Source organism: Lissotriton vulgaris, chromosome 7 (assembly GCF_964263255.1).
Source record: "Lissotriton vulgaris chromosome 7, aLisVul1.2, whole genome shotgun sequence".
Taxonomy (NCBI): domain Eukaryota; kingdom Metazoa; phylum Chordata; class Amphibia; order Caudata; family Salamandridae; genus Lissotriton; species Lissotriton vulgaris.
The window spans coordinates 1,059,100,493-1,059,124,501 of record NC_141695.1 but is presented as its reverse complement, the minus strand read 5'-3'; the positions used below and the strand labels follow the sequence as shown (position 1 = coordinate 1,059,124,501).

At 41.4% G+C, this 24,009-nt stretch overlaps 1 protein-coding gene and 1 pseudogene across 1 annotated transcript; one reads left to right on the top strand and one right to left on the bottom strand.

The window, feature by feature from the left end:
* The first annotated feature begins 1,585 nt into the window (after window positions 1–1,585).
* TIFAB (TIFA inhibitor) lies at window positions 1,586–23,160 on the top strand. The gene is made up of 2 exons (XM_086931513.1): window positions 1,586–1,655; window positions 22,534–23,160. The coding sequence occupies exon 2, from the start codon at window positions 22,581–22,583 to the stop codon at window positions 23,073–23,075; it is 495 nt and encodes a 164-aa protein (XP_086787639.1). The 5' UTR covers window positions 1,586–1,655; window positions 22,534–22,580; the 3' UTR covers window positions 23,076–23,160.
* On the bottom strand, window positions 17,097–17,632 carry LOC147702922 (splicing factor 3B subunit 6 pseudogene; annotated as a pseudogene).
* Window positions 23,161–24,009: the final 849 nt, after the last annotated feature.

Genomic DNA, 24,009 nt, shown 5'->3' with positions numbered 1-24,009 from the left:
TGTCTCCTTAAAATACAAAGAGTACCTGCTTATTAATAAGCAAATAATACTGCTGAAAACAGTTAGGTATATCTACCATATGTCACATACTATGCACAATTTAAAAAACACGGTTTATAATATTTTTCTAGTTAATTTCAGATCAATAATCCACAAGAAAGGTTTGAAATCTCATGAATCACGATTAAAAAAACTACTTATCACATCGTTTTACTCCGGCAATTTAAAAATGCATTACACATAATATTAAAAAAGATTTTGTCAATGCGGCGTCTTGGTGGTACTTGGAATGGTTCGCCCTACCTTCTTCAGGACAACTTAACATTAAAATTCAATGCATATATTCTTTTTTGATCCTCCTAAAGATCCAGGATATGATGTTTTCTATTGAGCCTCTTTCAATTCAGTTCTCTTACAGTGTGCCAAACTTGTAATCCTACATTTTGGTCACTCACAGTGGTAAATTAGGCATCCTTTTACGGCAGTTTGTGGAGAGCGCACCTCTATTATGATATGATAAAGCAGAATTACCATCCCATTTGTAATAAGGGCCACAGTAAGGATTGAATTAATCAGATATTGGTAGGCACTAGTGATATATCAATACGGGATACGAACTCTGTCTGAACGGAAGAGAGAAGCACTGGACAATTAATTAGCGAGGTGCACAGAAGGATACAGCTATCCCCTCACTATCCCCTCACCAGCAAATAATAAAATAGGGAAGCAGGCCATAAACCAATATAACAGAGGTGCCACCTCGTATTGCAGAATTTGTGGTGGTAATCCACAAACAATAGGTATCAGTAAGAAAGACAAGGAACGAGGGTGACAGCACACAAGCACTACAAAACTTAAAGTGAAAGATGTACGTGACAAATGCTGTACTAAAGGGGACAAATGCCAAATGCTATTGATCTGGATATTTAAACATTAAGCAAGTACGTTCCATTACGTCATTGCAGTAGGAGGCATGGGTTGAGGTTGGAGGTCGCTGAGCCTAGTTCCCAATAGTTTCATATGCTGATTTGTACTGACTCATCACCATGCTTACTATCGACAAACAACGCAAAAGTGCAGTTGAAAATTGCAAGTCTTTGTATTGTTGTGTCATTTTTTTATGAACAACTGAACAATACTGAAAGTGATCAAACAGCTCATTAATGAAGTACATAGCTTATAGGTGAGGGGGCAGGCGCTTTGGGCCTCGCACACTGCACCACGAATGCAAACCCCAAGGGAGGGGGCTCCCCACCTCTAACTCTTACACTGGCACCATTTCGAAAGGTTGATGCACTCGTGGGGGGCCCCAGCGCAGTTAGACAGCCGCGGGGCCATGGGCAGCTGCCCACACTGTCCATGCCTTGCGCCGGCCCTGCTAACAGTGCTTCATAACTGGCATTTCCAAAACCGGTGACAAAATCTTTAACATGCCGTGCAGGTCTCTCCAAAATACATCCAGTTCCCCTTTGCAGAGAAAAAACATTGCACGTTTCAGTTCCTCCTTGTGATCAGGAAATGTTTTGCGGTTTTTCACAGACTGGCTCACCGGACTAGAAATTCAAGTACCAGAGGCACGTTGTCCCCACAGACGAGTGTTTCACCGAGGCGGACAGACGGCGGGCACACAGTACAGATATTACTTCTGGCTGAAGGTACGGCTGCGTTACATACTCTGTTACTAGCGTCTTTCACTGGATTCAGTAAACACTGGTGACACGACAAAGCAGCATATCTGTCGCACGCAGAAACTGATTTTTGGTTGCAATACCAACCGAGCAGCTTCACATTTGACATTACTTTTGTGAGTGAATCGGGTGCGTTTTCTATCACTGCAGACAGGATAATCAGAAGGAAGGACGAGCGAGTCTATGAATGAGAGCAGGCTGTGATAGTTCGAAAGAAGCACTTTATTTTGTCAAATTTTGAGGTAAACATTTTAGCTTCTCTTTTCTTAATCGGTCAGAAATGGTTAAATGAATGCTTGTATGACAAATAATGTCTAGGTCATTCTACTCAAATGTATATATAGACCATCACGGAAGAAAACTAAAGGTTTAAGTAACGTTATTGTTAGGTGACTATGTCAGTGACAACAAAACTCAACAACTACAGAAATTCACCAGTTAAGAAGCTAACTATAACTTGTGCCTCTGCCATGCAGTGCTCTTGACCTCACATATTACATCACTCATGACATATTCTATGACATCATTTTAATGGTATCATCCAATGAGTGTGTTAGTTCGTTTTATAGGTTCCATAGTGGTGGGTACCTAACATAGTGCCTAATTTTGTACAGCCTGTGTCCAGCTAATGAGTGTAAGTGTTTACAAAGTGCATGTGCTCCTTATGAATCATAGGTACGTAGAGGTATTCAATTCGTTGTAAATCTTAGTATTAATTAGTAACTCTGTGAGCAGATGACAGCTGATGTCTTGTATTCAGTTTGTTTCACACAAGGTTCTGCAGATAAACTTTCCAACAGGGCAAAGATTCTACGTAGTTGATACAAGTAGATACTAAGTATTGTAATTAGACATGATGTATTAGATAGAATCGTCTCAGCATGGCAATTTTTACATAACACAGAAGAATGTGTGCACCAGGTACTACAACATATATACCCACTAAACCCTGGTGGTTGCTAGGGAAGGGAACAAGAGGCTACGGGGTATTCAGGGTGAACTGGCCTCCAAGTAAGACATGTACACACAAAAAGAACTTCGTACTTATAGGAGTACTACGAGGGACGCACCTTGAGGCAAGTGTGACTACAGGGGTCTCTCAATTCCCCCCTTCCCATAGGACATCTATACCCCTAACTTGGGGTTTCAAGTTAATTCAGTAGAGATGGATTTTAAACCCTCACTTCTCTCACGGGCCCCCCAAGTAGCTTTTAGAAGTGCCTCCCTGTCTTCAGGTGAAGGCCCTCTCTCTAGCAAACGCAGTTTCTAGAGAGCGAGGACTGCCAATGATGAAGCATGACACCTGGTGGTGTGTGAGGCCAGTCCTTCACATTTTCTGATATGCCCAGCACCCCACAGAAAGAGGTGTAGTGCACCTTCCTCCAGATTTAGAATCAGACATTCATTCAGGGAAGCTTCTTTTTGTGTGTACATGCACCAGGTACTAACCTATGTTCTTTTGCTTCAGAAGATGGGCTATTTCTAAAGTATTCACCATAGTATGAAGGCTGCAGTTAGTATGGATCTTTAGCACCTTCAGGCCTTGATTATTTTAAGCAAAAAGTGTTTTTTATTTGACGAGTGTTGCATAGAGTATGCACTGTTCTTAGTAGATACTTTCTAATACTCTCTGGTATATTTCTCATAAGAGTGTCACTGTCTACAAACAGTATGGTACAGAGTAGTCTCTCTCCATTGAGTAAACACTGTTTACAGTACCCGCTTTTCTACTCATATCAACTTAATTTCTCAATAAAGATTCGGTGACCGTGAAAGGTTTGATACGGATAAAAATCCCTCCATAGTAGGGCATTCATTTTTGGAACAGACATTGAGTATATTGAGGAACTTGGCTTTCTCTGAACAGTTCTATACATTTGAATATCTTGTGCAATGAGACAGTCCCATATATCTGTAGTTGACTGTTAATGTGAACTAAGCTACCCATTAAGTGAATGCCATAGGGTCAATGTTGCACATATCACATGCTCACTACACCTAAGGGAGTTGTATCTATGATGACATTAATGATACTTCATATTATTCTGAGCAATTTTGAATTTACTTTAAGGACTCTACTGCTATACTAGTTTATAGAGTATTGGGTAGAAAATCAGTGATGTCATCAATGATGTAATTTCAGATTTCATCAGTGATGTCATAGAACATGTCATGAGTGATATACTATGTGAAGTCATAAGCAGTGCATGGCTGAGGCACAAGTTATAGTTAGGTGTGGTTTTTGGAGTTCAAAATATGAATTATTCATTATTATTCAATTCTTCTTTATTCGGATAAAAACATATCCATAAAAGAGCGAGTCACATAACAGCATGTTAAAATACAAAAGTTCATAGTAATCATAATGAAAATTTAAAAGCAAGTTCAATAAAGACATTATATACATATTAATGTTGTCACTGACATATTCACCTACCTGTAATATTACTTGAATCTTTATTTTTTTCAGTGTATTTCTTAGGTTCTTTTTAAACAAAAAAAATATATTTTTATCACATCTAAATATAAAGCTACTTCAACCTTTGTTTTTTCATTGAATTTCTAGTTTTTTTAGCGTAAAGTAATTTATCACCATACGTAAAGCCAATCCGGCTGCGCACTGCCTATGGCTGTACACAGCGGGCGATTGGCCCCACATGCTCCTAAACCCATGCTGAGTATGGCAGCCCAAATTTCCTCGACAGGAAGGGACCACAATGTGTTGTGGTAGCACCAAAATGATCGATTACAAAACGATCTGGTTTTGCAAGGCCGGTAACCTGCATTTTTGGTCTATTTAGGGAAACCTACCAAACCCAGATAATTCTGAAAACTAGACACCTGGGGGTGTCCAGGGAGGTGTGGTTTAAGTGGATCCCCCAATGTTTTCCTACCCAAATGTTGACTTGACCATGGGGCCGTGCCCTAACATGCCCATAAACTTATCCCTGGTGCCTAGTGGGCTTTATGCTCCCCACAGAAAGACTGTGCCCATTTTTTGGGTGGGGTGGAGGCATGAGCATGCGCATTCTGGGCAGACCTCACACCACCAAAAAGAAAAAAATCAGAGGCTGTTACCCATATCTGCATGGGGGCAGAAAGACTATGCCCGTTTTAATTTAGTGGGGTGGTAGGGGCATTGGCATAGCCATTACGGACTACCCTCACCCCTGCACAAAGAAAGAATAGCCCCTGGTGCCTAGTGCACTTTCTGGCTCTCCCCAGGTGGCTGTGCTCATTTTTTTGGGGACTGGGGGAGAATTGGCATGCCCATTCTGAGCAATACCCACCCCTACACTAAGGAAAAAAGTATTCCCTGCTATTGCGTCACATTCTCCCTAGGGGAGGCAGAAAGACGTTGGTCCTCATTTATGTGGAATGGGGATGGCCATGCCGACTGTGGGAAGTCCCCACCCCTCTTTTATTAAAGAAAAAAGAAATCCCTGATGTCTAGCTGACTTTCTGCCCCCACCCCCTTCCCAAGAGGCAGAAAAACTGTTCCATTTGTGTTTGGGGGTGGGTGCATTGGCATGCCCATTTTGGGCAGGCCCGCCCCTATATATTTAAAAATAGTGCCCCCCATCTGCCACTCAGTGGAGGCAGAAAGACTTTTGTCATTATTTCATTTGGGTAAACATAGTCTTGGCCATTGTGGGCAGTCCCCACCTCTCTTTCATTAAAAAAATCCCTGGTGTCTAATGGGCTTTCTGCCCCCCCGGGGGACAGGGTGATGGTAGTAAACTCAATCTTCCTTCCTGAGGGGGGAAGAAAGACTCTTCTTTTTGTGTTTGGGGGTAGGGGCATCAGCATGCCATTTTGGGCAGTCCCCAACCCTACGTATTAAATAAAAATCCCTGTGGCTAGTGGGCTTCTGGAAGGCAGTTCGGGGGCTATTGGCCCCATTTGCCTACCGGGGGGCAGAAAGACTGTGCCTATTTCTGGGAGGGGTGGGACATTACAAAGCCTATTCAGGGCAGTCCCAACCCTAAGTCTACATAAGAATGTAATCCCTGGTGCCTAGTTGGCTTCTGCCCCCACTGGGGGCCGGGAGGGGGCCCCCATCTGCGCATTTTGGGGTGAAGAAAGACTATGGCAGTTTGGGGAGGGTTAAGGGCATTATAATGCCCTTTCACAGCAGCCTCTGCCCCTAGATATATATAAAAATAAATCTCTGGTCCCTAGTGGGATTTCTGCCCCCTTTGGGGGGGCAGATTGGGAGCTACTGCCCCCATCTGCGCTCCGGGGTGCAGAAAAATTGAATAAGGTCATAATTTACAGAGGGAAGCAAAAGCCATTGCCCAAGGTGCCGCAATTTAAAATCGTAATTTATGGTGAAGTTGGAGATTAACTAGCATTTCTTAAAATGGCACTTACAGAAATTTGAAACAGGGGTCTGAGAAAAACCTCAGACTACATGTCAAACAGCTTAGGGATGTAAGCCTTCACAAATTTAAACACATTTAAACAAATTTAAACTGTTATTTGCCACAAGTATTCCACAAGAAAAGAAAAGAAAAGAAAAGAAAACAGTTAATTTTCAATGCTTTAATAGATTATTCATTTAAATAGAAACAAAATTACATTCATGAAAAAGCAAGATTATACATGAGATATGCTTATTTCAAGAAACAGTCATCATATCTAAGGTTTAAATGGTTTAAATCATAAAGATCATCATGCTCAGTTGAAACAAACTGTGATGCATTAAAGAAAATCAATAAACATTTCCCAATGCATTTTCAGGTTCACCATGAACCCTTCATCAGGTGATACATTAGTATTGAACATGAAATCATAGTAGTAAAAAACAATGACGCTAGTTCTTTGTAGGGTTCAGTCCAGATCTACAACACAGAACAATATGGATATCAGAATGATAAGACTCTTGTAAGATGTGTACAACGTAGTATGCATGATTTAAAATAGTACTCAAGAATTGCACTATGACAGTGATAGAAACACGCCACCCTTAAGGGATGTGTTCTTAAGTCAATTGGAAATGAAAAAGGAAAAGGAAAGAGTAGATAAAAAAGAATATTATAACACCCCCATGTGCTGAGAAGATTCTAAAAAGTAGTGCCAAGAAAAAACGAGTGCCAAGCAAAAACGAGGTTCTAAGAAAAAAGCTTACCCCAATAATGGGTTGTGGAATACTGAAATTATTGTATGTAGGATTCTCATTGGGTGCAAAAAGTTGCTGTCACTCTGTTAAAAAGGGGTAAAATGGTATGTGTCACCATGTAATCCAAAGCGTACGATGAGAACAATGAAAAACATAATCAAGGCAGTTCTTACCAAAAGAACCACGTCAGAGTTCATGATGGGTCAGGCTCAAAAGCTACTGTGTCACGAGTCCACACCGCACTGAAATAGCAGTATACAACGTTCAAGGTATGCCCATGAAAAACGCAGAGAAAGCATTTCTGAGGACTGAAAAGGCTAAAGGATCTTACCGGAGTGGACGCGAAGTCCCAGTGCCAAGGATGTGTGTGTTGATTGCGGCGTTCGAGAAGCTACAAAATAAGCAAGGTAGCGCTGTCAGAAGGATCTCCGCATTGTAAAACGTTGTGACAACAATACGAAACAACACATAATGGTGATGTGTCAATGCACTCACCAAAGGCTTAGAGGTTCATGGCATGTAGTAAGAGGTAATCCACATGCATGGAAAACAGTGTCCCACGTGATGTGGACCTTACCAATGAGAGCTATTGTTATTGTCTACCAGGTAACCGTGATAGAGGAAAGACTATCGGGCGCAGTTCATAACGTGGAGTGAAAGAAAACCTGATGGGTCTGCCTTGCTATAATATATTATGGGCGACTCGATGCCAAAATTGAAAATCTCCCTATGTTACCTCTCACTAGAGGATCAAATAAAATGTAAATACGTGCGCATTCATCTTCTATATACAAGGAATGAGCAAAATAAAGGAGGACACCTCCTTACTGTGAACAAAACTTTATTGATAGTGTTCGAAGAATCAAGAACACTATCACAAGTAATTATAAAAATTAAGTAATATGAGGTTTAGATGCTAGAATAGAGGGGATGTCTTGATGTGTATACAGAAACACAAGGGTGGCTGGGCCCAATGGGAAAGAGGGTAGGCAGGGCCTCACAATATGAAAATAGAAAGTTTGCCTATGCCTCCAAACTTACTTAAAGTACATACTAGTTCATGTACAAGTAAACCACAACTAGTTAGTTTACAAGAAACAATTTATGTTTTACAATGTGGTACTCAGTTTACAAAAGAAGAATTCACAACAAACAGAACAAAGATCACTATCAACCTCATGTCTGAGCCATATAGAAAATTCAAAACAATAAATACGAATGTGCAATGAACCCAAACATGTAGTGAACAATTAGAAAAACAGTGACTTGTAGACATATACATACATCACATTAAATACATGGACCAAGAAACTTTTTGCATTTGTGAAACAGGGGCTCTTACAAACATTTAGGAACCCGGGGAGAAAAATGGAAAACAGTGTTTACAGTATTTGAACTCCCAAAACCTGAACAGGAACTTATCAATTGAATATCAGGAATAGTCCGTTTCTACAACAAATGACAATGGCCAACCGGTCAAACAAGGAAAAGAGAGTGCCGACGCGTTTCGAATCCTGATTAACAATTTGCAGAATTCTCATCAGGGCAGACTGGATCTAGTCCATGGGCACTATTTAAAATGAAACAAAACAGAGTGTTTACTATCTAGCGGATCCTCTAGCCATTAATCTCGGGACAGTGCGATTTACAAAACAATTCGTACCTTGTGTAAATCCTGCCCACAGTCAATTCTGGATAAGGGGAAATGTCGTCTAGGCAAGGAGGCCTACACTGCAACAGAGTAATGGAGTAAATAAGTACTGGCCAGGTGCACAGGAAGGGAATGCTTGAAAGCCATTATAACTCGGTTACCTGCGTTTTTAAGGAAGCTGAGCCACATCTTCGCCACATGGGGTGAAGTTCCTTTATCTGAAACATAGGTGACAGAGTGCGACTTAGTACACTGCTTGTTCGATGACTAGCTAGTCGCGTGTAGATTTTAGTGCTTAAAATGGTCCACTTACTTGGGCACCGATCCACAGTTACCTCAGGGGGGGTTTCTGTTTTGTGACAACGTTTCGCCACGCAGGGAGCAATTAATAATCTGTAAGAATGAGGAAAGGGGCACCGTGTTACCGCGCTGCTATTTGGATGATAGGTGGAACACAAGTTGACAATTTTCAAGTCTATCCGCATTCGCGCTAGTCGCGTATGGATTTTAAACTTTTGCAAGTGGTCCACTTACTTGGACACCGAGTCGCGGTGACTTCAATGGGGGATCTGGAACAATTGGTTTGCATGACAACATTTGGCCAACACACGAACCAATTTAAGAACATAATTCGGAATAACTGGCATCTTCTTGAGACTCTAGAGCATCCCCTCTCAAAACCCATCTTTGCTATGCGCAAGAATAGAAGCATAGGGCAACATCTAATTAGAGCAGATAGTCACATCACAGCACCCAAAAGCGACCTTGTCACACAGTGGAATCTGAAACCAATATGCGGACACCACAAATGTGGCAATTGTGTTTCATGTTCGAGCACCATTGAAGGTGACATGTTTGTAAACAATGGCATTAGATGGAAGCATGACTGCTTCACGAATTGCAAGACTCGAAATGTCGTCTATGCAGTGGTTTGCCCATGCAACAGAGTTTATATAGGCAAAACAAATCAGCCCATTAATGCTCGCATTACCCAGCATCGCTCCCGGCTTAAGAAAAAAGTTATCACTGCCCCCATGGTGGAACATTTTATCAGTAATGGCCATTCTGAGACGGACTTCAAATGGACCGTATTGGCATGGATCGACCCTAAACACTTTTTAGATGTGGATACAATGCTGTTGCTCAAGGAGGCGTACCTAATCTTAAAGTTTGACAGCGTAAACAAGGGTCTGAATAGCCTCAGTGAAATAAACAGGGCTTAAATAATCTGGCTGACACTACATGTCCCATAATGCACCTCAAGGGTTCTCAGTAACCTTGATCGGTTCTTTGACACTACAGGTCCCAGCATGCATCATTATCTGGTCTTTTGCCTGATTGGCCCGTTACCAACTACATGGTTTGGGCTACAATGCCGGCGACGCCCAGGGACACTCACATCCCTTGGTTATCGCTGTGGAGCAAGCACACTGATCGGATTTGGTTTAGACATATTGCGGTAAGCACGGAAGCGGCCACTTTCCATAACTGTCAACTTTGTATTTGGTATGCACAGAAACGACAACGCGGTAACGTGTACCCTCTCCTTCCCCTCGCAGACATTTACTCAAGTGTTAATTGATCGGAGAAATGCGGTCTTAACATCAGAACCCCCATTGAAGTCACCGCGACTCGGTGTCCAAGTAAGTGGACCACTTGCAAAAGTTTAAAATCCATACGCGACTAGCGCGAATGCGGATAGACTTGAAAATTGTCAACTTGTGTTCCACCTATCATCCAAATAGCAGTGCGGTAACACGGTGCCCCTTTCCTCATTCTTACAGATTATTAATTGCTCCCTGCGTGGCGAAACGTTGTCACAAAACAGAAACCCCCCCTGAGGTAACTGTGGATCGGTGCCCAAGTAAGTGGACCATTTTAAGCACTAAAATCTACACGCGACTAGCTAGTCATCGAACAAGCAGTGTACTAAGTCGCACTCTGTCACCTATGTTTCAGATAAAGGAACTTCACCCCATGTGGCGAAGATGTGGCTCAGCTTCCTTACAAACGCAGGTAACCGAGTTATAATGGCTTTCAAGCATTCCCTTCCTGTGCACCTGGCCAGTACTTATTTACTCCATTACTCTGTTGCAGTGTAGGCCTCCTTGCCTAGACGACATTTCCCCTTATCCAGAATTGACTGTGGGCAGGATTTACACAAGGTACGAATTGTTTTGTAAATCGCACTGTCCCGAGATTAATGGCTAGAGGATCCGCTAGATAGTAAACACTCTGTTTTGTTTCATTTTAAATAGTGCCCATGGACTAGATCCAGTCTGCCCTGATGAGAATTCTGCAAATTGTTAATCAGGATTCGAAACGCGTCGGCACTCTCTTTTCCTTGTTTGACCGGTTGGCCATTGTCATTTGTTGTAGAAACGGACTATTCCTGATATTCAATTGATAAGTTCCTGTTCAGGTTTTGGGAGTTCAAATACTGTAAACACTGTTTTCCATTTTTCTCCCCGGGTTCCTAAATGTTTGTAAGAGCCCCTGTTTCACAAATGCAAAAAGTTTCTTGGTCCATGTATTTAATGTGATATATGTATATGTCTACAAGTCACTGTTTTTCTAATTGTTCACTACATGTTTGGGTTCATTGCACATTCGTATTTATTGTTTTGAATTTTCTATATGGCTCAGACATGAGGTTGATAGTGATCTTTGTTCTGTTTGTTGTGAATCTTCTTTTGTAAACTGAGTACCAAATTGTAAAACATAAATTGTTTCTTGTAAACTAACTAGTTGTGGTTTACTTGTACATGAACTAGTATGTACTTTAAGTAAGTTTGGAGGCATAGGCAAACTTTCTATTTTCATATTGATGTGTATACAACCATCTAAACTTCAAGAGGACAAAAGCAGAACTGTGCAATTACAGTGGATGGAACAAAGAAAGTGAAGATGGAAAAAGGACAGAAAAGGAGATAGTGCAATCCCGTACAATCTAAATGACAAAGGAGCCTACATTTACAGAAAACACAGTAATTCATAATGCTCATTGAGACCACCCGGGATAACAGTTCCCAGGTGTTTTATCCAGTATGTTTCCCTCCGTGCCAGTGCTGTGTTAATGTCAATTCCTGAGATAGTGTCCACTCGTTATAGAATGGTGAAACGTAATTGTGGGATGGTATGTGTTGTTTCTACCCAATGTGCTGCCAGAGAGGAACTCATGATTTTATTGCAAATGCGACTTTTATGTTCTACAATGCGTGTTTTTATTTTCCGGCTGGTCCTTCCTACACATACAAGCCTGCACGGGCACTTGATTGAGTAGATTACCCCCTCTGTGGTACAGTCTGATGTATGATGTAGATTGATTGCTTGGCCTGTGTGTGGATGTGTGAATTTGTTACCCGTAATGACATTACCACATTGGCCACAGTTGTTAAAAAAATGTATGCCCCTATAAACAACCTTGTGGTCTCTCTTTGATGGTTTTAAAAGTTCCCAGAGTTTTTGTGATCTGGTGTGTGCAAACATAGGAGTACCATAAAGATTGTTTTGAAATTAGGTTGATTGTCAATTAGTTTCCAGCGATCCCGTATTATGGATTTAATCCTAGATGCCTGTACTGAGTGTTTCAAAACAAACACTTCACGTTTCATCAGTGGTTTTATTCGTGGTGTCAATAGGTCTTCTCGTGGTTTCTGTAAAACAATATTTTTTGCCTCAGCTAATGTGGCTTCAGAGTAACCTCTCACTCTATATTTGGTGATTTGCTGCTCTTTCAGATCCTGGCATCTGGCCGTGTCCGAAATAATTCTTTTTATTCTCATTATTTGAGAGATAGGAAGATGTTCTTTGAGGGATTATGGATGAGCACTTAAAAAGTGCAGAGCAATATTTACATCCGTAGGTTTTGTATATACAGGAGTTCCTAATCCGAAAGCTGTTTTTGTGATCTCAATGTCTAAGAAATGAATTTTATCTGTCTCAATTGCATGTGTAAATTGTAGTCTGGAGTTGTATTGGTTGAGTTCTGAGATACTTTCTTCTAATTGCATGCGGGATCCCCTTCAGATCACAAGAATGTCATCAATGTATCGTATAAATAGTACTGCATGTTCTTGCCAAATTTGGTTACTAAGTATGTGTTGTTCCTCAAAGTGTACCATAAATGTATTGGCGTATGAGGGGGCCCCAGGAAAGCCCATTGATGTGCCTGTTCTTTGTACGTAGAACTTGTGTTTCTAGGTGAAACAGCTGTGATACAGCGCAAAGTGTAACAGCTTCAGTAGAAATATGCTTTTATCTTGAGCTAAATCAGAGTGTAACAACCTCCATTCTACTGCCTCCAATCCTTCATTGTGGGCTATCGAGGTATACAGGGCTACCACATCAATTGTACACAATAGCAGGTCTTCTTGAAACAATTCTCTGATTGCCTCCAGTTTGAGTAAACAGTCAGTCGAGTCTTTCACATAGGTACCCCATGATTGCACTAACGGTTGGAGATGGAAATCCAAGTTGTAACCTAGTGATTCATGCATCGAACCACATCCTGCCACGATGGGACGAAATGGTGGAAATGATTTACTTTTGTGTATCTTGGGTAACATGTATATTTCTGGTACCCTAGGTGTGGAGTTCATCAGAAATTTCTTAGTGCTCTCATCAATAGTACCCATCTCTACTCCTTCTTGCAGTATCTCACTGAGTATTGTTAGAAATTCTTTGGTGGGATCTTGTTCCATGGGAATGTAGGTGTCTTCATTATGTATCTGATCGTAAACACTTTTGTTGTAAAATTCCATGTCAAGAATTACCAAGGCACCTCCCTTATCCGCCGGTTGAAAAGTAATGGATTGATCCTGTCGAAGTTTGCTGAGAATGCCTCGTTCTTTATTTGTCAAGTTTGGATGGCGTGCCGGAGTGTACTTTATCCGTTCTAAGTCTTTCTTAACCAAAGTTTCGAAGGTATCCAATGTTTTATGAGAGATGGGTGATAGGAATTTGCTTTTAGGCTTGAAGCTTTTTAGTGGTTGAGTCTGTCTTCAGGAGTGGCATTAATGGAAAAGAACCATCTTAGGAGGAGCTTTCGCATCAATTTGAAGAAAGCAACTTCTGCCTCCAAGGTGTTTGATGTATATTTGGGAACAAACGAAATACTCATATTGAGTATCTTCTCCTCTTCACAAGTCAGTGGCCTCTTTGAAATGTTCATGACTAAAGAACTCACTTCTTTGGGTTCCTCTGTGGTCTGCCCGTCTCTGTGTTTTTTTTTGTTTTTTCCCCTCCCGGTGTGTTGTTTGACGGTGGATTGCTTTTGTCGGGAGGTGTCTTAGAGCAAGGGCCCTCCACTAAAAAAGGCGGTTTAATAAGTGATGTGGTAGCTATCTCTTCAGTCGTACCTCCAGGTTGTTGGGTGATGGTTTTAACAGTTGGTCTTTGCAATGAAAGCTCTTGGTCTGTAACAATGCTCTCCTCAGATGAGGTTGCTGTAGGGTTTTTAAACACCCTCTTCTGTACATAAGCTTCCACCCATGAGTATACCTCGTCTAACTTATAATCAAGTGTGTCTCTTCGAAATTTTCGGGTTTTGCGCTCATGTACTTCTCGAGCATGAGTCTCCAAGTTCTTGTTGATATTTTCCAGTACTTTATCCCAGTCTTTTTGTTCCATTCGTTGTGAGATGTCATCTTTCAGTTTGTTTATGTCATACGTAAGTTCCCTCAATACCGTCGAGATCTCTTCAATAATCAGGAGAATCAGATCTAGTGAACACTTATTGAGGATCGCGTACCATCTTGCCATGAATGTTTTATCAAATTTAAAGAGCATCGGTCGTAGAGCAATCCTGGGGCCACGGGGAATCCTTTTTACCTTGTGATATTCAATAAGTGTTGTGGCATGAAGATGCTGATTCACTTCTTTACGCATCATATATTCTAGCTGTCTGAGTTGCTGTGTTGTGGTGCCGGATGATGAACTGAAATCTCTCACATCTTTCACTAAAGCATAGATAGTTTCTGCGTCTTCTGTTGAGTATGCTTTGGTCTCAGCTTGATTTGTTGTCAGATTGGATATATCTTGCCAAGACATGATTTCAGTGGGTGCTAGTCCACAGTTGGGCTAAAAAGGTACTATAAGCTAATAAAGGGTGGAACCGCACACCTCAATATAGGTGAAACCAATTACGAATGGAATGGAAAAAATAAAGTATGTGATAAAGGAGTCTTAGCGTGCCTACATGTAATGAGGGAAGAAGCCCAAGTCCCTCGAGGTAATAACAATGAAACAGGAGTCTGAGAAAAAAGAATATTATAACATCCCCATGTGCTGAGAAGATTCTAAAAAGTAGTGCCAAGAAAAAACGACTGCCAAGCGTTTTTCTTAGAACCTAGTTTTTGCTTGGTACTCGTTTTTTCTTGGCACTACTTTTTAGAATCTTCTCAGCACATGGGGGTTTTATAATATTCTTTTTCTTTTTCATTTCCAATTGACTTAAGAACACATCAGTTAAGGGTGGCGTGTTTCTATCACTGTGATAGTGCAATTCTTGAGTACTATTTTAAATCGTGCATACTATGTTGTACACATCTTACAAGAGTCTTATCATTCTGATATCCATATTGTTCTGTGTTGTAGATCTGGACTAAAAGCTACGAAGAACTAGCATCATTGTTTTTTACAACTATGATTTCATGTTCAATACTAATGTATCCCCTGATGAAGGGTTCATGGTGAACCCGAAATGCATTGGAAACTGTTTATTGATTTATTTAATACATCACAGTTTGTTTCAACTGAGCATGATGATCTTTATGATTTAAACCATTTAAACCTTAGATATGATGACTGTTTCTTGAAATAAGCATGTCTCATTTATAATCTTGCTTTTTCATGAATGTAATTTTGTTTCTATTTGAATGAATAATCTATTGAAGCATTGAAAAGGAACTGTTTTCTTTTCTTTTCTTTTCTTGTGGAATACTTGTGGCAAATACCAGTTTAAATTTGTTTAAATTTGTGAAAGCTTACAGCCCTAAGCTGTGCGACATATAGTTTGAGGTTTTTCTCAGACTCATTGTTCTTACCTCGAGGGACATGGGCTTCTTCCCTCATTACATGTAGGCACGCTTAGACTCCCTTATCACATACTTTATTTTTTCCATACCATCCGTAATTGGTTTCACATATATTGAGGTGTGTGGTTCCATCCTTTATTAACTTTTAGAAATTTGCCATTTTCTTGCCTTAGCCATTTGGTGCCAGCTGCCTGTCTCTGGATTACATGAATGGGATGGGTGACAGCCAAGCACAATGCGGAGCTTAGGTGTGACTGGATGAGCCATCACTGGCAGTATGGTAGGTAGGAGCTGGGCCTAGCCCCAATAATATTTGAAGAAGCTATTTCCTGTCTCCACACAAAGGGCTTCATGCCCCTGTAGGTAGTCTGGAGCCAGGGCCAGGAAGGAAGGGAGCCTGTTCACTTCAAAGCCACGTTTCTAGAAGTTTCTCCCCACTGCAAAGGTTCAACTGGGTATAAATACTGGACCTCAAACACCACCACTTCATTACACTTCTGGACCTGTGGATACTCTGTCAGGAAGAAGGACTGTTGCGTTGTTGAAAGGACTGCAACTCTGCTGGACTGCTGCTCTGAAGGAATTTCTGCAATGCTGTGCTGCCTGCTGCCCTCTTGCCTGGATGAGAAGGATTGTACCTCCATCTCTTGAATGCAGAGTGACTCCAAGGGTTAGTTGGCTGGCCTCCTGAACACAACAGGCTTCCAACAACCTTGCACGGTCACTTGGACTCTGCCCTCTGTGGCCTACCCTGCCAGGTTGTCCCACAACAGTCCTGGACCATTGAATTTGGGATTGAGGTATGCTACCAGTCTCTGTGGACCCAGAAGAACAGCCCCAAGCAGCACCGACACATCTCCTCTGCTGCATGGATTGGGCCAATTGCAAATACTCATATAGTCTCTTCATACCACATTGCCTTCGAAACTGCGACTGCATGATGCATCCTTTTCTCAGGCCATCGCATACCTCAACGACGGCAGCCTTGACGATGGCACTGGGCTCCACATTGCAGCCCTGCAGTTCTTCGGAACCGACGTGACACCCCGACTGCATGCTGCATCTCTGATCCTGGACTTTACATCACAAGCCCCAATGACGGGATCCTCGGCGATGATGCAAGCCCTCATGTCGCAGCCTCATCACATCTTGGAACCAACGCATCACTTCAGCTGTGAAATGCGTCATCAACCAGGATCCACATAATGCTACGTAAACCAGGATTTAAGGTACTTTGTTCAGCTGGCTTATCTTGGTCTTTGTAGCCGGGCCGCAATCCATCGTAGTCGGCCTGAACTTGTGACTTTGTCCTTGTCCTGCATGACCAGATGTCCACCGTTGGCACTTTGTGCTTTTTGGCGTTATTTTGAACTAAGACTTTAAAATTGAATATGTCGGGCCGTAGTCATTGAATTTTTGTTGTTTTGTTCTTGTTTTATTTATTGAAGAAAGTTCTTTCTTTCTAATGTAGTGTGGATCCTTTTTGAGTGCTGTTTTCACTTTATTACTGTTTGAAGTGTTGCACAAATACTTTAGCTTCCATGTTTATTTTCAGAAGTGGTAATGTTGTTGAAATCAGAGGATAAGCACTGCAGATGTCACTGAAGAAGTTTGAAGGGGGAATATAAACCAAGTAACAATAATCTGGAGCGGGTGTCAACAATATATAGTTGGATCCAGTGATAAACGTTAAATATAATTGGGCCAGAATTGTAAAGCAAGAGTCTTTGTTTAAAAAGAAGCAATAAAAGGAATCCAAAATCTCCTTTGGGTGGGTCTGTGTTGATGCCATACTTTTCCTTGAGAAGATTGAGCTGTTCCTCTTTCTTCTTTGTGTCCATTTTTTGAAATGCTCTGTTTGCATTGTAGTATAATACAACAAGGTATCTGTTGCATAGATAGAATCCAGAGAGAAAGTCACACGCATTTTTAGCATCAAAGATATCCTCGTAGACGACATATGCTGTTCCTCTGGACTCTGGTGTGTTTCCAACTCGGATTTGTCGAATAGGTTCGTACTTCCCAAAGATATCATACATTTCTTCTCCAGTGATTTTGTAAGGCAAATTCCATATGTACAAGATCCGATTAACTTCAAGCAAATATTTGCTCTCTTGGCCGCTTGCATCACCATGGCTGCCAGTTACTTTGGTTCAAACAAAAACAATGGTTCTGTCGGAATTCAAGACAATTTCTTTGTTATGTTAACCCCTTCTATGCTGATGACGAACCCCAGCCGTCATGCACTACGGTGCTCGTGTGCTGATGACGGCTGGGGTTCGTCACGGCCCGCCCCTGTTCGTGTTGTTTACAGCACACCAGGGGAATCGCGGCCGCATGGAAGGGGTTAAACTCTGCTAGATACTTTTAGTGCATTTCACATTATTAATCATGGTAATACTGTATACGACATTTGTAAAGGGAATGAAGAACACACACCACAATTATGATTTTTGCAAGGGTATTCTTATTTTTTGTAAATTTGCACGAGTTAATCCAAGTTAAAAAATTGGCTTTCCAAAAACAATAACTGACATTACAGTCAGGGTGAAGTGCTAAGGCGAGTGATAGTGATAAGTGATTATGTGACTCTGCAGTGGCACAATAACATATAGACACATAAAATAACATCAGTCCATCTTTTGACATCAGTAACCTCAAGCAACACGATTATTCATTTTATCTGCCGAGATTCAGTATGGACGGATTGATAGTATAACGTCGACGTTTCGACCCTAGTAGATGGTGCAGATTTATTAGCAATCGTATCGGGTCTTCATCAGGACAAAAAGGTAGGACAACCTGCGAATGAATAAGGGGTGTCTTTAGTACAGGATGTGTACTGTGCAATGAATAGTGAGTCAAAGCCCAGCATGCCTGCTCATGTGGTAATTTTGAAGGTATGTAGGCTTCTTCCGTAGCCTCTGGGGGCGGGGTGTCAGTCGACACCCTTGTTGGTATTTCTCAAGAGGGGTATATGTAGGTAATATGGATATTCAGTACCACAATTGTAAGGGTTGAACATAAGTGCTGGAGGTTCATACCTGTACGTACCTTGGCAATAAATGCAGATTTATTCACCAGCTGGTTGACAAATCAGGGAACAAGTGCTGCGATAGCGATCACCTGTGAAAATAATGGAGACCCTCTGTAAGTACTGGTCCCAGGGGACAAGGCTCACTACATGATGCTAATGTATAAAAACATGCTTGAGGGAGGATGCTGGCTTAGAGCTTAGGGGGTGGGGCGGGCAAAAGTGGACAAACTAGATTTTCCAAGTTCATTTTAAGACATAGCTTGGAATCCCCTGCTTTGGATGTTGAAAATTAACTTTTGTAATGAAATAGCCGGCCTGCTGTAAGATGTGTCCCACGATTAGGGAAATTGTTAATGTGACCAGTGCAGGGAAGGCGGGTTACTAGAAGGGAATCAACTTCGCCACACGGTGGCACTCGCACACCGAGTATCACTAAGGCCATGATATAGTCTTTCAAAATTCTACCGAAAACTAAGTTAATTATAACCATTGGGGCATTGAAATATCTCCGATATTCAATGCGGCCCACTCACAGCGGTGGTACTCGCAACACAACTCAAGCTGTTATGGCTCTAAAAAATAATAAATATTAATAAATAAATAATTATGGTGACGGACTACCTATCTATGTTGGAGATTCCAGCATAGAGAGTGTTGCCGTAATCTTGTCAGCTGGTGATGAGGGCCTGTGTGATGGTCTTTCTGGTGTTGCTGAGGATCCATCTGAAGATTCTGCAGAGCATGTGGAGGGTGTGCAAAATGAGGAGACGATTGCATGATTTGTCATTCCCTTGTCAGTTGGCTGTCAAGAATGATGCTGAGGATGTGTCTGTGGCCTGTCTGTGTGGGTGCTTGTCCGAGTTCTGCTGGCCACCAGCTGTGGTCTCATGTGGAGATCTTCTTCCCAAAAATCAGTACTTCTGTTTTGTCAGAGTTGAGCTTGGGGCAGCTGTCTCTCATCCATTTGGTTACATCTGCCATGGAACTGGGGAAGTTGGTTTTGGCATTGATAGGATCCTTGGTGAGTGGGAAGATGAGTTGAGTGTCATCGTTGCAGGAGATTATGTTGAGGCAGTGGTATCTGATGTTGTCTGTGAGGGGGGTCATGTACATGTTGAATAGGGTGGGGCTGAGGGATGATCCTTGGGGTCCACCACAGGTGATGTCCTTGGGTGCAGCGGAGAAGGGAGGCAGTTGGATGCTCTGTGTGCTTCGTGAGAGGAAAGAAGTAATCCAATTGAGGGCCTGCTGATGTATGTCTGCGGTGTGGAGTCTATCAGTGAGGGAGTGGTGGGAGACAGTGTCAAATGGTGCAGAGAAGTTGAGGAGGATCAGAGCCCCAGTTTTTCCATGGCCGAGGAGAAATCTGATGTGTCTGAGGCAGGGATCAGCACGGTCTCAGTGCTGTGGTTTGCATGGAATCCAGATTTTGAGGCATCACTTATTTGTTTGTGTTCCAAGAATTAACTGAGCTGTTGGTTGATGGCTTTCTTCAGTAGTTTCGCTTGTAAGGGGAGCAGGGAGATCGGTCGATAGTTTTTGAGGTCACTGGTTTTGGCTGAGGGCTTTTTCAGGAGAGGTTTTCGAGGCTAGGTGTGGTGGGTTTTGGGGTGAAACCTTTGTAGATCATAGCTGTCTTGCTGTGGAAGTAGTGCGAGAGGGAGTCTCAGTGTTGTTGGGAGTGGTGGATGGTGTTCCCTGTGGCTGGAGGGTTGGCAAATTCCTTGACAATCTTGAATAGTTTCTTTGTGTGGTTGACCACGGTGTCGATGTGATGGCTGCAAGAATAACCATTCTATGGTACTGGAAAAGGGTGAGATTAAAATACATCAAATTCATGGTCAACATGTTTTATGCCACTGCTGTTCATAAGGCTTACATTGCATTTCATCAGACATTTCACCAGGCCCTATCAAAATATATCTAATCTTTGCTAGGGACAGTTCCTAATTGAGTAGTTAAAAAATTATCAGAAACATTGGTTAAATCACCAGCATACAGGAATGGACCCTTTGGAGTGCATGGACAAACCCATCTCAGAAGTACATCCGGGGATGCAGACATCAGCCGGCACACGACGCTCAGCAAAATCCCTGAGTTCGGTTCATCCACACCAAGGGGCCCATCCCTTTATAGAGGTGGGTCACTAGTATTGGAACTACAACCTAAACATAGTAGGGTAATTTGGTGATCTAGCCAATTTTTCTGGTGCTCTTCAGAGTGGTGAGGAAAACTATATTTTAACTACTAGATTAAGATCCTCTCCCTAGCAAAGATTAGGTATATCTTGATAGGTCCTGGTGAAATGCCATTTGACCCTTAGAGACAGCAGAGGCATGAAACATGTCGACCATGATTGTGATCTAATTTATTCTCATATATTTCGGGTACCATAAAATGGTTATACTTAGTAGAAACTCAGACCATTATTTCTTCTAGTTTTTGCACCTTTTTTAAAACTTGACATAGGTCCTTAATCCCTAATTAAAAAGACAGCAAAGTATCTATAGTCAATTTGAACCCATCTTAATATTCAATCTTCAGATTTAGGGACTGGTACACATCAATACACCTAGTCCTTTTCAGGCAAATCAAAAGAGGTCTAACAAAGTGCAGTGTTGAGGGGCCCGTTGGGCATTGCAGAGCCAGTCCTGTGTTAATCAGGCCAGATGATGAAGCATGTCATCTTTCAGTGGCTGAGGGCACTTGGTCCTAGTGACATAAGGTTTTTTTGGTACTTATCATATTACCTTGAACCCAACTTTAAAACAGTATGTCCCATTGAATGTGTTTTATTATATAAGCGATTGTGTACTGATAAATTATTTTCACTCACTCCGAAGACTGCAACACAGCAATGCCCTTTATGCCATCAAATGCCCATGCAGCTTGTTATATGTCAGGAAGACTGAGAGAAAAATAAAAATGCATTAGGCATCTGTCACCTCAAGTGGACTAACTATTACTATCACTAACCATTACTGTTGAACAATTCTGATTTCTTTGCGGAGATGTTTTAACCTTTGTTGATTTATGTTATTTGACATAATGAAATGTTGACCAATGAGTCATTTGGAATAAATATGATTTGGTTAATTAACACATGGATATAAACTGTTGATCGTGTAACAAAATATTTCACTGTAGTGGTGCACTCCCTGTCCAAGTCGCATTTAGGGCTTGGCCCCTCTGGTATACATTACAGAATGACTAGGCAATAAATGCAAGGTCGTAGCACACTGATTGTGTTCACTATTTTATAAAATGTACATTCTTTTGAATCACGGAGTGTGCAATCTGCACACTTTATATGTAGTATATGTGTGTCATGTGGAGTGTGACTATACCGCATTGTGGAGTGGATGTATCCGTTAAGCGTGACAGGTGTCTAAATTAGTGTTTAAAGAGTCAGGAGTGTTTGGGTTTTATAAGTATGCATCTCAAAAGTCAGGTGTTTGTACTGGCCCTCATGGTGTGTGTCTATACACAAGCTTGTATATCAGTTGGAGTGCAAATAGAGTCAGGAGTGGGACAAGGTGCATGTTTCTCAAATGGGTGTCGAGTCAGGAGTATGGAATCAGGACTAGGAACCGTAGCGTGTCAACTGTGTGATTGGTATGCTCTCAATCTGGATTAATGTGGACACCTGTGAATCAGTAGAGTAACTGGGCACTGTATATCTGGCTTCATGTCAGGTGAAATCAGTCTCCTACATGTTTCTTTCTTTATGCACTCTTGTTTATTTACTGGTTTACACTCTTTCACTATTCACAGACTTGTCATCTTTTCCACTTGCATTGTTCGGCACTTATTAACCTTATATATATATATATTTTTTTTTTATGTTTACCCAATACATGTTTATGCACTACATTGTGTTAATGATTTGGCCACCGTAAAATACTTTTAAAACAAGATACACTTTCTTCCTTTTCAAGAACATACTGTTTGAGACTATCTTAGGGTTCTAACATGTTTTATTTTCCATTATTCCTCAGAGAGAAAAATCAAATAAGCAAATCTTTCCAAATTTGTATATGAACAAATGGAGACCCGAAGTGCACCCCTTCGAATCCGCTTATATCACAGAGAGCAGAAGAAGGGGATTTTCAGTGAGATTCCCAATTTTTTATTAATCAATGACAATAATATATTAATTGGTAGAGGATTTAACTGCCAACTGAAACTCAAAGACGCACGGGTATCGCGATGCCATGCCATCCTGGAACCATATTTGGACAAGGACAAGACGTGCCTGCAGTTTTGCTTCAAGAATCTGAGCACAAAAAGCAAAATAAAAATCAATGGCTTGCGTCTTCGCTATCTCCAACAGATTCCATTGACACTGACAAACCGCATTACATTTTGTGGTTTCCAAATGGAAATCAATGTGGAACCTGGCATTTCATTGGAGGACTGTCAATGTGTTGTAACTGTTAGCGAATCTCCATTGTACCATGAGGCGAAAGCAGAAGAGACAGATGAACAGGACATGACGCATGAACTAGAAGAACAGACAAAAGCCATCCATTTGAGATAGAATCAAAGAAGGACCCTTGCCTCAAATCTGACATTCCTTTAATTATCAGCCAGTTTAGAATTTTTTTTATGTCAATGCAAGTACTGTGAAGAATCGTCTGTATGAGTAGAAACCACAAAGATTTTAAGTGCTGAGTTACTTCTGCTGATTTGGCAATGCGTGGGTTAAAGGACGCAAATAGTCCAATTTCTAAACTCTTTACCAGGTGACATTTGTGCACTGCATATTTGAACTATGTACAGTATAAATAAAGAAATATCTATAGGGCAATTGGATCTACTCTAATTTTCAGAGTGACTCGGAAGGCAGAGGTATGGGTAGAAAGTGCTTATATAGTGTGTTGTACATGTATACATTTACTAGGGTCTGCTTTAACATTACTGAATAATTAATGCCAGCCCTTGGCCATTCACCCAGAAGTTGAGTTTTTAATTGTTTTTAGGCGTGCTTTGATATTGTAGTTGTATGCTCAACCTATTCCTGCCAAGTCTTTCAAATATACATACATTGTGTTTTATCCTGCAGAGAAGAGTCTCTCTCTCTCACCCTTCATGCTATTGGCTGGTTTGGGTCATGCTGCCTCCTATGAAGTGCTGGATTTTTTAATTGTTTTAGAAGGGCTCCTGTGAAATCCTGTCATACAGATGGTCTCTAAATTGGGTGGACACTTTCCACATCGTTACAGTCTTGCCCCAAGATGGCCACCTCTGAAGTGCTGTGAGATCAACAGCAAAATCTGCAATCATTCAAGACTTCAGAGTTGCAATGCAGGTGTGCAGTGGGAATAATCTTTATGCAAATCATAGCTTGCGCCAATACCCAACCACATGCCCACTCTTATTCTATCCCTCGCCTCAGTTAGCTTCGCCTATGTAAGCCGTGAGCTCATCAAGGGATTCTTGAAACATAGTCAGTCTAATTTCTGCATTGAAAG